Below are 17,326 nucleotides of genomic sequence, written 5' to 3' on the forward strand. Positions count from 1 at the left end.
GGTCCCTGTGACCTCCGCTCCCATAAGCTCCTTATAAATATCCAAGACTCTCCCCTCTCCTATCTCACCCCTGGAAACTACCCAGTCCTGGATCCCCCTTGATGGAAGGCGTGGAAAGGACAGGACCTGTCTACGTACGAAATCCCGCACCTGCAAGTACCGAAAATCATTCCCCCTCGCCAACTCGAACTTCTCCTCCAGCGCTCGCATGTTCGCGAAGCTCCCTTCCAGGAACAAGTCGCCCATCCTTCCCACCCTCGCCCTCCGCCTCGCTCGAACCCGCCATCTATCTTCCCCGGAACAAATCGGTGGTTGTCACATATTGGGGCTCACACCGACGCTCCCACTTCCCCCGCATGCTTCCTCCATTGGCCCCAAATCCGCAAAGCCGCCACCACTACAGGGCTGGTGGAGTACCTGGTCAGCGGGAACGGCAGGGGAGCCGTGACCAGGGCTGCCAAGCCTGTGCCCCTGCGCGAAGCAGCCTCCACCCGCTCCCAAATCGACCCCGTACCCACCATCCATTTCCTTATCATGGCTATATTAGCCGCCCAGTAGTAGTTGCTGAGGTTCGGCAACGTCAGCCCCCCCTCGCTACGGTTCCGTTCCAGCATCCCCCTCTTTACCCGCGGGGACTTCCCCGCCCAAACAAATCCCAGGATGATTTTATTGATTCTTTTAAAGAAGGACCGCGGAATGAAAATAGGGAGACACTGAAAAATAAACAGGAATCTCGGGAGGATCATCATCTTCACTGTCTGTACTCTCCCCGCTAGTAACAGCGGGAGCACATCCCACTCCGAAACTCGCTCCTCATTTGCTCCACCAGCCTGGACAAGTTCAACCTATGCATCTTACCCCAGTCGCGCGCCACTTGTATCCCTACCTAAAACATTCCCCAACCAGCCTAAATGGTAGCTCCCTCAGCCTATACTCCTGACTCCTCACCTGCACCACAAACATCTCGCTTTTTGCCATGTTCAACTTGTAGCCCGAAAACCGGCCAAACCCACCTAGGATTTCCATAATCCTGTCCATCCCTGCCGCTGGATCTGACACATACAAAAGCAGGTTGTCCGCGTAGAGCGAGACCTTGTGTTTTCTTTTCATGTACTTAATGATCTGTTGAGCTGCTCGCAGAAAAATACTCTTCACTGTACCTCGGTACACGTGAGAATAAACAAAATCCAAAGTTGGGTCTGCACTCACTGGAGAGGTGATCTTATTACACAAAAGATTCTGAGGGGGCTCAACTTGGTAGATGTCCCCCTCAGGGGGGAATTATGGGGGGGGGGGGGGGGCACTGTTTAAAAATAAGGACGTCTCCCAATAAAAACGGATGAGGAGAAATGTCTTCTCTCGAAGGGTTATTAATGTTTGGGACTCTCCTCCACAGAGAGTAGTCGAGGCTGGGTCATTATATTCAAGGCAGAGTTATACAGGTTCTTTATCAATAAGGGAGTCAAGGGTTGGGGCTGGGGGAAATATGTGGAGAGTGGAGTCAAGGCCACTATCATATCAGACACAATCTTATTGAATGGCAGAGCAGGTTCAAGGGGGCCAAGCGGCCGACTGCTGCTTTAGCACACTGGGCTAAATCGCTGGCTTTTAAAGCAGACCAAGGCAGGCCAGCAGCACAGTTCAATTCCCATACCAGCCTCCCCGAACAGGCGCCGGAATGTGGCGACTAGGAGCTTTTCACAGTAACATCATTGAAGCCTACTCGTGGCAATAAGCGATTTTCATTTAATTTCATTTTTCATTTCACCTATATCTTCCGTTCGGATGACTTTATCACTTTATCCGCATTGCATCCATTCAAAGACCTTCCGACTGACAGAAATTCTGCCGAACATCCGTGTGGAAAGTGAATAGATTGCTCAACATCAAATTAGCCACTTTCCTTACTGACAGGTGGGCAGATTTATTACCAAGTCTGTGAGTGGCTTGTGTATTCCGCCCCCCACTCTCTTGCACTTAAAACAGAGCACCCTCGAACTCACTGTGAGCTTTCCTCAAGAGCTTTGACCTTCTCCATTAAACTGACTGAACTAGAATTCAATTACAAGTGCATAAACTGTCTCAAAATCTTCCATGGACCACCTGGAAAGACTGTGGGTCACGCATCAGAGATGGTAAATTGACTTGAGGATTAGGAAAGCACAGCTATACCTTTTGCTGGGAGTACAACCCTCACCTCATATGAAGAAACCTTTGCCCTGTTAGCGGAATTATGATGCAATGCTCACATGCACATTGAGAGACACACTTGCAGTCATTCAAGACACAATAAGAGGAATAGAGAGCTTACCCTGTAAAGCAGCGTATGCTTTTTCTAGTGATGTTATTCTTCTGGGTGCTTGAATGTGGAGAGAGAAGAAGAGAACGTGTGAGAATCAATTTCAGTTACAAGCACAGGGAAACAAAAAAATGCAGCTCCTAGTATTTTACTCCTGGTTAAATGAGGTCTATCCATTTATTCAAACTCCAGGCCAGTGTAAAGTGAGGACCAGTCTCACTCAGTTGAATATTACACACCCGAGGTGATTGTCCCTTTGACGGCAACACACCACCTCACAATATTTAGCCATTGTCAAAGGGGCGGCCCCATTGGTAAATCCTGATAAACCTAAATTGGTTTCTGAAGTTCGGTCTTCCCTGAGATGGTATGCCTCGCTGCCGCCGTGATGCTCCAAGTATGATTTCAACTCACCAATTTAGGATGAGTTTGGAATAATCCAAGACCATGACTTTTCCAATGGGGAGTCAGATCAACATGTATGGATTGTAGAAATGGACTTAGTGCTGTCACTGCAGAACATGACACATCATAAGGTTTGCAGGTCAATAGAAAGGCAGATACAGTAATCCCATTCCCCCGACTTTCCCCCAGCCCCATACATTTTGAGTACTTTATTGGGCGGGTAATCGGATGGTTGTCCGTGCCGCGTGATCCACTGCACGTGATATTCTGATCATTTAATGATGTTACCCACGCTGTTCACTGGCTACCCGGCTGTGGCGGGAATGGGTATTGGATATTGTGTACCACTTAAAGGCAGTTGCACCTCTTAAAGAGGCGATGCATTCTGGCTACATACACCAGAGAGCCACTTCTGTTCGAACGGCTGGAGAAACGCGGTTGTGGGTACACCAAGGCTCTCCAATGGCTGCTGCCTTGGAGATCCTAAGCAGTGAACAGGAGGAATGACATCCATTTCTTGCTCCACCCCAGCCCAGGGGCAGGAAACCCTTCATGGCATCAACTCAGGAGACAATGAGAAGAGTATGTCAATGGCAGGATCATTGCACCCAGGACATTGCTGCAATGTCACAAAAAATCTAATCATCTACACTGAAGTGAGAATATTTCTCTCAACTCACGGATGCACCACTTAACACTCTCATTAACAGCAATGCTGATCGGACCAATCACACCCCCCTCCACTTGCATTTGCTCTCCAACAATCACTGCATCACACTTCACGACAAATACTTTTCCTCATGCTCTCGCATTCAGTACGCTGACAGCCCTTACTCACCTACATCTCACAGCCGAACAGCTATTCTATCACAACAGCCAATCATCTCCAAACGGCTCACAGGACCTTCATTAACACAGTCCCATTTGTTTTGAAGGGGAAGGTGGCATGGAAAGTAGGGCAGCAGCCTGGGATTAGAGGAGGAAGAGTCCACCCTCACACCCTCAAAGCCAGCAGAGAAAGGGGCAAAGCTGAGCCTGTGACTATGTAACATTTTGCATTTCTGTAACATAGCAAAAAGCCCCAAAGCACTTTGGGGATGGAATGCTGGCCAACAAAATATGACATGAGCCACATAATGAGATATTGGACCAGATTTCTGCAGACATTTGCAGACTTTTAAAAGTGTTGGATGGGACGTAGACCCGTAAGTCCCACCCCATTTCCGACAGGTCCCATTTTTGCCACCAGGAGAAAGAAGCAAGAGTAACTCACACACGAGAGAAACCAGAACTCAGCAGATTCAAAGAGATCCCAGTTTCATCATAGCAAGGACCTTATCCCGCAGTGTGGGGCTACAAATTTATGGAGGAAGCATAAAGGCTCATGAAAGTCAGAGAAACAGACTGCATGTTGAAAAAATATTCCAGTAGTCAAAAAAGCTGTTTGTTCACATTACCCCAAGGCCCATCACTATTATCATTATTACCATATAGCTGCTTTGCACACCCTACAATTATCACAGCAGGGGGTCCTACATTCAGTGTCTGATTGACACCTCAAAAAGATTATTGAAGGTCTTGATGTGGGACTAAAAGGCAGTTTGTTATATAAGGGATTAAGTACTTGCAGGGTTTTTAAAGTTTTAAATGGGCCTCCATAAATGTGAGGATATTTAAAACTATTGTAAAGACTGTAATAGATACTTAGACCTTTATTTTACTTACTCTCAACCTGCTTTCTGAGGCCTGCCCCTGGTAGATATGGGTTAGTTGGCATGGAGAGTGTAAGAGCAAAGGGTTGTGGGTGAACCACAAATGGGTTGGCATGGGGTTGAGGAGGGGCCATGGGGTGTGTGGGAGCATGAGTTGGCATGGAGCGCAGGATGAACCATTAGGGGTGGATGGGGGCATGGGGAGTGGGTATGAGGCGATCGAGTGCGTGGGTTGAGGACTAGAGGGCTTAATATTCAACACAACTGGAACTAATGCCCGAAGAACTGTACTGGGTATTTTCAAAAGCCCTCCTCAGTGTGGCTGCCTCCGATCTGCGTCATGGGGTGGTGGGCTCAACTCCATCCCATATCTGCCCACCCAGAGCGGAAATTGGGTCTGACAGAAGCAGGTGCAGCAAGCTGGGTAATTTTGTGATGCGTGCTGCCTGCCTCAGTGGCGGAAATCTGGCACATTAACTCAAAGCGGTTTTAAGGAGAATCTTAATGAGTAAAGACAGATGGAGAAGCTGAGAGACCGAGGGAGAAAATTCGAGAACTTGGGGAACTGAAATATTTATTGTGCGTTTCACAACAAGGGCATTCCAAAATCTTTCACAGCCAATGAAGTAACTTCCGAGCGAGGTCACTGCCGGGATGCAGGAAAACAGTTCAGACGGTTTTTTTGCCATAGATCTGAAAGTGTGACCCTACCTTCTTCTTTTCGTTGAGGGTTTCCAGCATTTTCTGGTTTTATTTCAGATTTCCAGTCGTATTTTGGCTTCTGAGGATCTTGAAATTCTTTTGGTGGGGCACAGGCATCCAGCGGTAGTGGGTGAGGATAGGATTGATGAGAGTGCAGGCCTTGTGGGAAACGCAGAGTTGTGGATTAGCTGAATGCGTAGAGGGTGGAAGCAGAGAGGCCAGTGAGGAGGGCTTTGGAAAAATCAATCTTCAAGATGAAGACGGCATGGGCCTTTAATGTGGTCCATAACGCGTGCAGTTCTGAAGAGGCTAGCAACCTTGCACTATTGGACATGGCGGCCAGCCCCATGCCCAATGTACACTGCGTCTGGCAATGTGGCCTGGAAGCACTTCTATCATTTAGAGGCTGTGGGCAGTTTGTCTGGAAGGCTGATCAATGACCTTTCATGCAAATTAGAAACATTTTGTAGACCGTTCTTAGCTTCTAACAGAGTTCCTTACAGCAGCTTCTTTTTCCTACATAATAAACTGCAGCCATTGCCTGCTGCTTACTTTTGGACTTTTAAAAGATGCTGCAGAGCTTCATGTTGTTTCTCAGCCTGTCCTTAAGCACAAAAAGGCTTTGACCTCTTTAATCATCTCCTTAAAACTATTTCCATCGCCCAGCGGTTTCATACTGCAATGTGTGCGTGGGCATTGCATAGTTTGTACAGGGTTGAGGAGGAGGTGGGAGAAGGAGGAATCTCGAAGGAGGTGTTGGTGATGGTGGTATCCCAGAGGTAGTGCCTGTGGTGAGGAGAAGGCATGACACCCCCCGGTTAATTGGCATCTTCTGTGCCAATTTAGGAGTTGTCCTGTTGTTGCCTGTTCGTACAGGCCCTAACACTTTCTAACTGGAATTGCTGGAAGGCACTTCCATGCGGGGACAATAAATCTCTGAGGAAGCTATCACGGAACTGGGATCAGTCCCGCAGCCGCACTGACAAAGCACATCCAGGTCAGGGATGTATCAGTAGCTGTCAGGGTAACCTCTGAACTCTGAGTCCTTCCAAGCCATATCTGAAAAGTTTCCAACCACAGTTGCCATATTTGCACAGGCTATTCCAACCCTCCATTTCTCCCCCCCAAAAAACACAATATGACCCTGCGTTAGAACTGATCAAGAACCAGATGACATATCTGTCTAATCACAGGTCACTCAGTCACAGTGGGCAGAAAGGCTACTACATTCAGTCACTTTAGCCCCTGAACCATTCAATTTACTAGCTATTTCCTCAAATAAACAACTATGGCCAATGTCCGTGGTTTTACTTTGTGACGGTGAATATAGCACCTTTCCTCCCCAACTATCTCATGGTGCCCCATCTCAAATCAAATGCTGAGGCACTTTGCCATTCTAATTATAACAAGTGTGACTGGCCCCAACAGTGGAGTGTTGGGCTGTACAGTGTTAACCTCTGGATTTCCCCCTTGAGCGGGTATACTCAGTGGGCTTTCCAATTTCGAACCGCGTTCTGTTTCTAAGTGTTTCCCCAGGGGGAGGGCGATGAGAGATGGTTTAACTGTTCACTATCTCTGGGGTTGGAAGTGGCCCAGGGCCTTGACTGGCCGGTTTAGTTGGTAGCCCCGCGCCTCAAGTTTTGAGGTGGTAACTGCTTTAATCTAAACCTTCTCTGCATTCTGTAGAGTAAGGCAGCAAAGCTGTTGCTTCAACCGGAGTGACGTCTCCTTCACCCACACCAGCTACTGACGTTATTCAGTTGCTGGGCTAGCTCAGCACACCACACCTGCAGAACCCACTTCACAGCCAGTGAGAGATGGTGATCTGCTGCTCAGTGGAGTATAGCTCAGAACACCTCCAGAGAGAGATGCTGGAGGTTTGATTTTGAGTTTTACTTTTGTCCATTTTGTACCATTGGCGGACTGTACTCACACTGATCCGGGCCCCATGCCAGGTTCTTATCTATGGTTGACACAGGCAGGTAATAAACAGATGAGTGATGCTGCCAGCTCTCTCCCTCTTACATGGCACTCGGACAGAAAGGTGAATTTTATGAATTTGTGCTCCCGGTGGGAATCTTCACCCAGCAGGAGTGTGCACTGGGAATTTGGGAATGGGAATTTCTAAAAAAATCTCTTTGCTCGGCGTTCCTGGGATGAAGTCCTCCTTGTTGACTTGAACCAAAGAGGGAGAGCTGGCAGCATCCGATCCTCCAGTCACCTGCTGAGGTCCCATTCCTGAACACCAAGGGTATCTCTTTACCACAGCCCGTCTGAGTGCAGGGCAAAGTGCCCTTGTGACAGCTACGGCCATGCAAGTTTAAAAAACAGGAGAAGGATTTAATTTTCGAAAGTTATTATTTGTGCATAAAAAATATCCTTACCAGGTTTGGGGATGAGTCCTTGGAAAGGCCTGCAAAACGACAAAAGGACACAGGTTTTAGAAGATTGCAAAGTCTCTAATCAGAATATAGTGTTTCAAGGCCTATGGTGTCCCCAGTGTACATAGAATATAAGAAATAGGGGCAAGAGCAGAGCTAGGCCATTCAGCTGTTTGAACCAGGTCTGCCATTCAATAAGATTAAGGCTGAGCCTCAACTACGCCTTCCTGCACTATCCATATTGTCCCTCAATATCCTTAGCCTATCTTATACTCCAATAGCTTTGCAATAGAGGCTAAGGGTCTGGTCATCTTATTGCAATTACACACAGCCTTGGAATACAGTTGTTGCCTTCTTACCTAAGGAAATATATACTTCTTCGAGAGTGAGTGCAATGAAGATTCACCAGGCTGATTCCTGGGATAAAGGAATTATCCTGTAAAGAGAGATTTAGGAGACTAGGCCTATCTTCCCTGGAAGTTAGGCGTCTGTGAATGTTCCCAAACTTCTTTAAAAGGGTAATAATATTCTTGAATTGAAGGAACGCTGACTGTTGTGGGTAAGTGGAGCCACTGGAGGGCTCAGGTTCACTATAAGCAAAGCCACAAGTGGACAAGACCACAAAAGCTAATGTTAAGAGTGTGAAATAAAGTGTTAAGTAATGGGTTAAGAGACATTCCAATTAGTTGTCTCATTTATGTTAAGTATCCAATAATTAACAATGATATGTAAAGAGGCTTCAGGTGGCCTTTGTGTCAGGTGATGTGATGTTAGAGTTTTGTGCAGGGTCTGTTGAAGTAAATTAAAGATGTTTGTGGAAAGGGAGCAGAACCTTTGACTCTTTATACAACAGCAGCTAAACATCTAACAAATGGCAGCAGAGGACGGTTGCTGTGCAAATGTGAAGGGTTGAAAGATACAACTTTTCCCGACCAAACCAAGGAGTGAGAAAAAAACCCAAAACAGATATATGGCTGAACCTAGGATAAAGATGGCCGGATATGACTACCCCCCCATATTTTCTGAAAGGGCATTGTACGATCAATAGAGAAGTGCAGTAGTTATGTGGACTTGCCTTGGGAAAGAGAAAACAAGGTATGGCATTGGCTCGTTCTCTACCTTATGACAGTAAAATCCGAAGCAAAGTGTTTTCTGAGCTGGAATTGGAAGAGTTAGACTCAGAAGAAGGTCTGGAGACTCTATTATGTTATATGGCTAAGATTTATCAAAAGGATAACTTGTTAAGTGCATATGAAGCATGGTCGGATTTTGATAGGTTCTGGAAAATAGAGGAATTCTCCATGGAAGACTATATAATGGAATTTGGCAGACTATATAAAAGGCTGCAGAAACACAACCTGGAATTTCCATAGTCTGTGTTGGCCTTTAAATTACTTGACTGTGCTGGAGTGAGCAACATGGATAGACTCCTGGTTTTCACAGGAGTTCAGTTTGCGGATAAGGATACCTTATCAGATGACAGAAGCTTTAAAAAAGTTTCTGGGGAAACATTCGATTCTGATGGCTCTGATGACCCAAATAGGTCAGTCTGCAATAAAGCAGAATATGGAAGACACGCTACTAACAGGATGGCGAAATCGCACTGCTACAAACAGGTTCCAAGACTATAGAACAGGGGTGGGCAAACTACGGCCCGCGGGCCGCATGCGGCCCGCCAAAGGTATTTCTGCGGCCCACCAAGTCATTAAAAAAAAAAAAAAAAATTTTTTTTTTTTTTAAATTTTTTTTAAAAAAATTTTTTTTAAGGTTAATGCGGGGGGGGCTGTTGGGTTACTTACTGGTATAGGGTGGATACGTTGACTTGAGTAGGGTGATCATTGCTCGGCACAACGTCGAGGGCCGAAGGGCCTGTTCTGTGCTGTTCTATGTTCTATATGAGGCGCCCAGAATCATAACCGGGTGAAGTAATTATTTTACTTAATATACTATGCGGCCCTTTGTGAATTGTGAATTTCTGAATGTGGCCCTTGCACGGAAAAGTTTGCCCACCCCTGCTATAGAAGGAGATGGGGAGCGGGAAAATATGAAGACAGAAACCCAGTTAGAACCTACAATAGGAAGATGAACCCCAGAAATACACGGGGCATGATAAATCAATTGTTTTCGATGTGACTCTCAATACCATTATGCTTTCAACTGTACAACACGTTATAAGAATGTTTGAAGTGACACATGACATGGAAGAGTCAGAAGAGGAAAACGATAGTGACCAGAAAGAAGGCATTGTCCTATTAACAAGCTGTTTTACGCCGGTAATGAGGGTGTTGGTTGCAGAATCCTTCAATTGCGCTGTATTGGGCAGTGGCTGCACATCTATTGTGTGTGGAATTGACTGGTTAAAATGTTACCTGGACTCCTTGAATGCTGAAAATTGTAACAAGGTTAAGGAATTTAAAAGTTCTACAAGTTTCAGGTTTGGGGATGATAATACTCTGAAGTCGCTGAAAAGAGTGGTGATCCCTTGCAATATTGCCAGAGTGAATAATTTAATTAGCACGGATGTTGTATCAAGTGATATACCTTTGCTTCGGAGCAGACCAATAATACATTTATTTTGCATTTTGTAGATTTAGCAACCAGATTTCGTCAATCAACGATTGTACGAAGTAAAGAAAAGAGTGTAATTCTGGATCAAATCGTGGAAAAATGGATAGGGATAGGAATGGGCCCACCGGCAAAATTCCTTACGGACAATGGGGGTGAATTTGCTAATGATGAGTTTAGGGATATGTGTGAAAACGTGAATATCACAGTTATGAATACAGCTGCGGAAAGCCCATTTAGTAATGGTGTGTGAAAGAAACAATGCGGTAATAGATGACATGCTCTGGAAAATTTTGGCAGATAGACCAAACTGCAAGTTAAATTCAGCTTCAGCATGGGCGGTACATGCAAAGAATTCATTGCAGATGGTTGGGGGCTATAATCCCAATCAATTCGTGTTTGGTAGAAATCCTAAAATTCCATCCATTTTAGATGACCAGCCCCCAGCTTGGAAAGGGAATACAATTAGCTTACCTTTGCTGAGCATTTAAATGCATTACATAGCAGTAGAAAGCAGAAGTCTCTGAAAGAATTCGCAGAGCTTTAAGACATAATGTACGGCCATCAGATACCGTTTTTCAGCAAGGAGACATAGTAAACTATAAGAGAGACAATTTTAATGAATGGAAAGGCCCAGGAAAGATCATAGGCATAGATGCCAAAACAATTATTTTGCAGCATAGCAGTAAAACTGTTAGGGTACATTCATCAAGGATAATGGGTACAGATTACAAATGTTCAAATTTAGACAGAGCAGACAGACATGATGAGGAACCAGAGTTATCTGGTACGCACGTGTTACAGAACTATGAGGACCAGTTTACTGATATAGACAGGGTTTCTGTCGAGGAACACAACACTTCTGATGAATTAGAACATTTTTCCAAAAGGACAACTGTCAAAAGTTGGTACAAAAGGACATAGTTGCCTGAAGGGTCTAGTCAACGGAAGGATGCAACTGTTATTAGTAGAGCAGGAAAGGCCACTGGAAAGTATAAACATTGGTTGAATGTACAGCAGTCAGGGGAGGGAGTCAAGACAATGGATTGGGAAAACAAAGTTCAAAAATGAAGGGCACAGAAACACAGTTCAGATAGTACATCGGATAGTGAACAGGTCCACAGGAAAAGGTCAAGAACATCCCACAGCAGAAGGGAAAGATCAAGTAGTAGCAGTACAGAACAAGATACCAGGCAGGAGAGGGGATGTAGTTTATCAAGATCTCGGAACATGAGTAAGATTACAAATACTAATAGGAGTAGCAGCCCACATGCACAGGAGATTTTGGTGGCTTCCAATAAATTAGATGAAAAAGTTATCAAAGATACCAAACAGCAAGAACTGCATAGTTGGAGTGAATTTGGAGTATACACGGAAGTACCGGATAGGGGACAAAGAGCTCTATCTCACAGATGGATTTACACGGAAAAGGTTCTTCCGGATGGAACTTGTAAGGCAAAGGCCAGGCTTGTGGCATGGGAATTTGAAGAAAACTAAGATCAAGATTTAAAGGTAGATTCACCTAAGGCAGGAAAGGTTATTTTAAAGATCTTCTTGGCTCTATTAGCCACAAAGACATGGGAATGCAAATCTATAGATATAAAAGCTGCCTTTTTCCAGGGGCATCAGCTCCAGAGAGACATTTTTCTCCGTCCTCCTAAAGAAGCAGCTAACACAGAAGTTGAACAAATATGTATATGGATTGAATGATGAGTCTAGAGTCTGGTACTTTTCGTAAGGTCAGTTTTGTTCAAGTTAGGCTGTTGCCAGTTGAAAGCAGATCCGGCAATGTTTTACTGGAATGATAAAGGAAATCTTTCTGGCATCCTTATGATGCATGTCGATGATTTTTTGTCGGGTGGCACTATTGATTTCGAAGGTATTGTAATCTCTGGTTTGAGGAAAGAATTCAGGGTTGGAAGTCAGGCTTCCGGTGCATTTAAATATATTGGTTTGGAAATCGGACAGACTCAGTTAGGGGCAACTTTACGTCAGCAATCTTATTTGGAAAGCATCAGCCCAACAGCAGTTAGTCGTGGCCGGGTTTCACAAAGACGCAATGGTTTCAAGGATGGAAAAAGAACAACTGCGAAGTTTAATTGGGCAACTGAATTGGTTAGGAAGACAAACTAGACCGGACGTGAGATTTGATGTCTTCGAGTTGAGTACAAAAATGAATGATCCCAAAGTGGAAGACATAATAAGATCAAATAAAGCGTTGGTCAAACTAAAATGCAGGAGTGTGTTCTGAGGTTCCTGGTTTTAGGTGACCGTAGGCACTTGAAACCCATAGTTTATAGTGATGCATCCTATGCAAATTTATTTGATGGAGGTTCAAGCACAGGAGGTTTTATAATTTTCCTTTTGGGGAACAATGGTAAATGTTGCCCTCTTGTGTGGGAAGCAAAGAAAATAAGGAGAGTGGTCAAAAGCACTTTGGCTGCTGAGACGTTAAGCCTTGTAGAGGCCGCGGAAATGGCCTTTTATATATCTCAGATATTGATAGAAATTTGGGGATTTGGGTAATATACCCATTGAATGTCACATTGACAATAAATCCCTGTGGGAAAATGTGCGCTCTACAAAGAGTGTCAATGAAAATGGGTTCAGGATAGACATTGCAAGTTTGAAGCAGATTTTGGACAGGGGGAAATAGTAAAAATTAAATGGGTCAACAGTGGCTTTCAATTGTCAGACTGTTTTACAAAAAGAGGAGCTAGCTCAAAGAAACCTTTGGATATTGTTAATGAAGGGCGCCTGTTTCTGTGACAGTTTTTTTTCTACCAAAAAAAAATGAAAAACAAATTAGAAAAGGGGAAATTGCTTGTGTGTTTTGGAGTTTCTTGTAATTTTGTTTTCACCTAATTATTTGTTTTCTCCAAGGAAGGGGAGACTGTTAAGTAATGGATTAAGAGACATTCCAATTAGTTGTCTCATTTATGTTAATGATCCAATAATTGACACTGATGTGTAAAAAGGCTTCAGGTGGCCTTTGTGTCAGGTGATGTGATGTTAGAGTTTTGTGCAGAGTCTGTAGAAGTATATTAAAGGTGTTTGTGGAAAAGAAGCAGAACCTTTGACTCTTTATACAACAGCAGCTAAACGTCTAACATAAAGAAGTCGGAAAGTTACGGCGGGTCTGTGTAAAATCTTAATAAGACTGGAATACTGTGTGCAGTTTTGGTCTCGACACTATAAGAAGATGTTAAAGCATTGGAGAAAGTGCAGTGCACATGGACTACTACCGGGTATGGGGAGTGGATACAAATAGTAAGAAAAAGATGATGAAAAATTGGCGCTGTCTTTGTTAGAACAGAAGAGATCATTGGGGGGAGGGGCTGTTAATTTGATAGAGGGGCTCAAAATGGTGATGGAATGGGACAGAATCGATAGAAATGGATTTGAGAAGCCAGACCAAAGGGACATAGATATACGATTAAATGGAAGAGATCTAGCGCAGAAATCAGGGGGAATCTTAAAGGAGTGTTATGAGGCTGTGAATTGCACAACTGCAATTAGTGATTGAAGCAGAGACAATGTCAGCAATTCTGAATAGAGACTATATACTTTTATTCGACATTTAACTACGGAGTTTATTCAAATGGTTGGTTAATTATACCTCTCTTGTTTTTATGCAGTCCCGGCTTCCATAACTTGGTTACTTCAGCTCACTTGTTTCTTTCTATGTATATTTTTATAAATAACGGAACAAACTCTCAAAATTGGGACAGTACAGAATAAATGCTTCTGCGTACGCAAATACAGAAAGAACAGGGGAATACCATCACAGTTGGTTCAGCTTAATCATTAAATTTAGTGTTTGCGTTTGCACAGGAAAAGATGGTGGGTGGATAAGCTAGCGAATGGGGAAAAGAGCATGAAGCCATGAAAACCATGGTAAAATGGTGCACACCTTCACCTATAGCGATCACTCACACAGCCAGATAAAATATAGGATAGGATTCTCACACTACGCTCGGGCAGGCACCAAAACACGCCTCCCCCGACTCCAATGATACCAGAGCCACCAATGACACATTATAATGTCTTTTTCATGGATGGCAGTCACGTCTGTACCTTTGCAGGAGCCGGTTAACGATTCTTTGACCCCAAAATAAGAAAAAGGAAATACAGAAAGAATCTGCGGCACGGTGGTTAGCACTGCTGCCTCACAGGGGCCTAGGTTCAATTCCAGCCTGGTCTGTGTGGAGTTTGAACATTCTCCCAGTGCCTGTATGTGCTTTTTCCAGGTGCTCTGGTTTTCTCCTGCAATCCACAGATGTGCAGGTTAGGTGGATTGCCCATGATAAAATTGCCCCTTCGTGTCCAAGGATGTGCAGGTTAGGTTTTGGGGACTGATCGGGATGGATGTGGGAATGGACGGAGGGTCGATGCAGACTCGATGGTCCAAATGGCCTCCTTCTGCACTGTAGAGATTCTATTATTTTATGACTTTAGTTCTAAGGAGATATAACTGCAAGAGGCAAAACACATCCCCAACATTCAGTACAGTTCAGAGTGATCATTATTCCACATATATACACATAGCAAATATTCATACAATTGATTTAGACTGTTAAACATTGCAATCGTTATAGTCAGCACTTCCCTGCACACGGAAAATGAAAGGATAAAAGGATATCAAAAAGAGTAGGGGATCTCAGGATAAAACCATGAGCACATGGCCCTATGGTGCACACAGCCTCCTCCATCATCAGGCTAAAAAAGAGAAGACTACACAATATACGAGATCCCTTATGGGATTAAAAAAACAATCAATCAGACCTCCAAATAATAAAAGGATGCCCCAGGAGAAGGGGGACACAATGCTCTCCAGTCCAGTCAAATCAGAGGCACCGCTCAGGCCCTGCCAACAGTGGAAATCTTAAACTATTTTCCACCGAAGGACCTCACCAACAAGGAGAAGAGGAATCGTCAAGACACCTATCAACAGGGTTTCTCAGTAAGGGACACAACTCTTCCCATCCCCGACAGAAGGGAAACTCACCAGAATAAAATACAACAAATCAGAGCCCGTATCAGAGTCTCTCCTACCATGATAAAGGAAGGAAATCCCAGAGAGGATTAGTCAATAAATGTCAAACAAGGTCAAGCAACATACACTTTCGCATAAAGGATACCAGGAACAGAGTAGCATCATAAGACTCAGGACATTGCATCCCCATGGGAGCCCAAGCCTCAAGGAGGAGGACAGTCTCTACCTCCCAATGCACAACCACCTTGGAGGAGGGCGACTTACTCCTCAATTCAGCCTAATCTCAAAGAAAGACTCTAATAACATTGAACCAAAGCACTCAGCCTCACACTCTGGCCCTGTGGCCAACAGGATACTACATCCCAGTGGAACCTTACTTTGAAGGAGAGAAATCCGGGATCCCCAAAAATGGGATGACTTAGGGGAGGGTGACCTACTCCCCGCCCAATATACCCTCCACATGACCCAGGTAAACACAGTTACCACTGCCCTAATCTATTCAATCAAATGACCATTGTCGCTACCTGTGCAGCCAAGTAAATATAGAAAGCCTACCCAAGAAACCTTAGATTGCCAAGGATTAACTGACCTACATCCGGCGGCTGCCAGTACATAGTTCCTCCTCACTCTTACTACACCGAAGGCGCCAACCACAGGAGCAAGAAAAAAGGAACCCAGTCTTCTCCAGGATACATGATTTGGCTGAACCTTGATAGGAGATGAACAAGTATTCCATAATCCAAAAATATAGAAGAAAAAGACAACACTAATAGTTCTAACGGGGCCTTTCCTCACCCACAATGAGGCCATACCAAACCATCAACCCACCACCCTGCTGTGGCATCACCTCATCTTATCACCTCATCTTATCTACAAATAAAGTGAGGGTACCTAAAAAAGTGTACTCCCTCAGTGTAAAAACGAGGATTACAGCACATTAAAAATATTTTGGTAAATACTGAACAACCCTCATGTCATACAATCAACTCAGCAGGATTTTCTCATTATAACACGTTAATAGGCAACAACGCCTCTGTGCTCACGTATCATGCACACTTGTCAGGATAAAAGGCAATAACACAAAATCAGGGGCATAATCACAAGGGAACAAAGTTCAGGATTAAGGATGAACTGAAGGATAATACACCTATCAATGGAGCGCGGAAAGGCACAAATCATGACAGGATCATCAAGCAACATCCAGGATCCATCCAGAGTTTCACAAAAGCCTTTGCACCATCGCCATGTCGTTGTCCCAAAGCCCCGGTATTGAAAAAGCTAGGCCCCGGCAGGTGGCTCAGACCCATCGCATTGGCTGCCTCCAATCCTTCTCAATGGACATTGAGGACACAACAACATAAGACCAGTGGTCGCAATCCTCGACCCCCCGCAGGCCGCAAAGACCGGGTATAATGTTCTCCATCATACACAAAATGCCCAACCCTCAAAATAGACATTATGAAAACATGGCAGCCAGTTCTCCAATTCAGCCGGGAATTCATCCCCAGCTCCTCTCGGAAAACCAGGCAGATACTCCTTCTCCGGCCCTACCTTCCCGAATCAACCAGGATTTTCGACATATCATGCTGCAGGATTTCCAAGGACTGCCCCCACCCAGGAAACTGCACTGTCGATTGACAGGATTCTCTTCTTCACTTCATCAATTCTCTTCAGGATATCTCGCAGTTTATCAAAGCGAACACCTTTGCAAAGCCTTTGCCAGGGAGCCGAGACCATCGTCCACAACTTCACTCAAAATGACAGCCACCATCTCGACGCCAATGGCATTGCCAATCACCGGTGAAACTGCCATTGCAAACTGGGCCCACCCTGGCAGCCTCCAACCTCCTCAATCAAACAAGGATTTTCTGGAGTTAACTCAGCACCCAATCGCCAAAATTCAGCCAAGATCTTCCAGGAACAAAACACAGGGCATACAGACCAGGATCAAATAATTGTGGGTGTGCATCAAGATTTAAAAAAAGGATTAAAAGATGAGCAGCGTCAGAGTTCACGAAAATGCAGCTGCTCCGTGGTTACGTCACGTGACCCACCCTCCTTCCACTCTCTTTTTTTTACCTGGTTCCACAGTCATCCTTACCGAGATAGTTAGAGTTCCCCGTTGCCATTGTCTAGTTATTTTCAGCTCCCTTGTTGTGGTTACTTGGTTACGTACATCTCTCAGTTGTGGTTACCTGGTTACTTACTGCTCCCAGTTGTGGTTACCTGGTTATGTACAGATCTCAGTTGTGGTTACCTGGTTACT

The 17,326-nt window shown here is 44.6% G+C and overlaps 1 protein-coding gene across 9 annotated transcripts in view; it reads right to left on the reverse strand.

Annotated features, from left to right (window-relative positions):
- Positions 1 to 17,326, reverse strand: part of gtf2ird1 (GTF2I repeat domain containing 1) — a 237,864-nt gene that overhangs the window by 38,962 nt on the left and 181,576 nt on the right. For 7 of the 9 annotated variants that reach the window (XM_038813774.1, XM_038813778.1, XM_038813775.1 and 4 more), the window contains 3 exons: positions 7,503 to 7,531; positions 5,128 to 5,277; positions 2,312 to 2,359 (listed from right to left, as the gene is read on the reverse strand). In XM_038813774.1, the coding sequence (XP_038669702.1) occupies positions 2,312 to 2,359; positions 5,128 to 5,277; positions 7,503 to 7,531 (227 nt within the window). Of the gene's footprint in view, positions 1 to 2,311; positions 2,360 to 5,127; positions 5,307 to 7,502; positions 7,532 to 17,326 lie in introns of all 9 variants that reach the window. The other 2 variants (XR_005462554.1, XM_038813779.1) reach the window with 2 other exon arrangements.

The sequence above is a fragment of the Scyliorhinus canicula genome, chromosome 12 (genome assembly GCF_902713615.1).
Source record: "Scyliorhinus canicula chromosome 12, sScyCan1.1, whole genome shotgun sequence".
Taxonomy (NCBI): domain Eukaryota; kingdom Metazoa; phylum Chordata; class Chondrichthyes; order Carcharhiniformes; family Scyliorhinidae; genus Scyliorhinus; species Scyliorhinus canicula.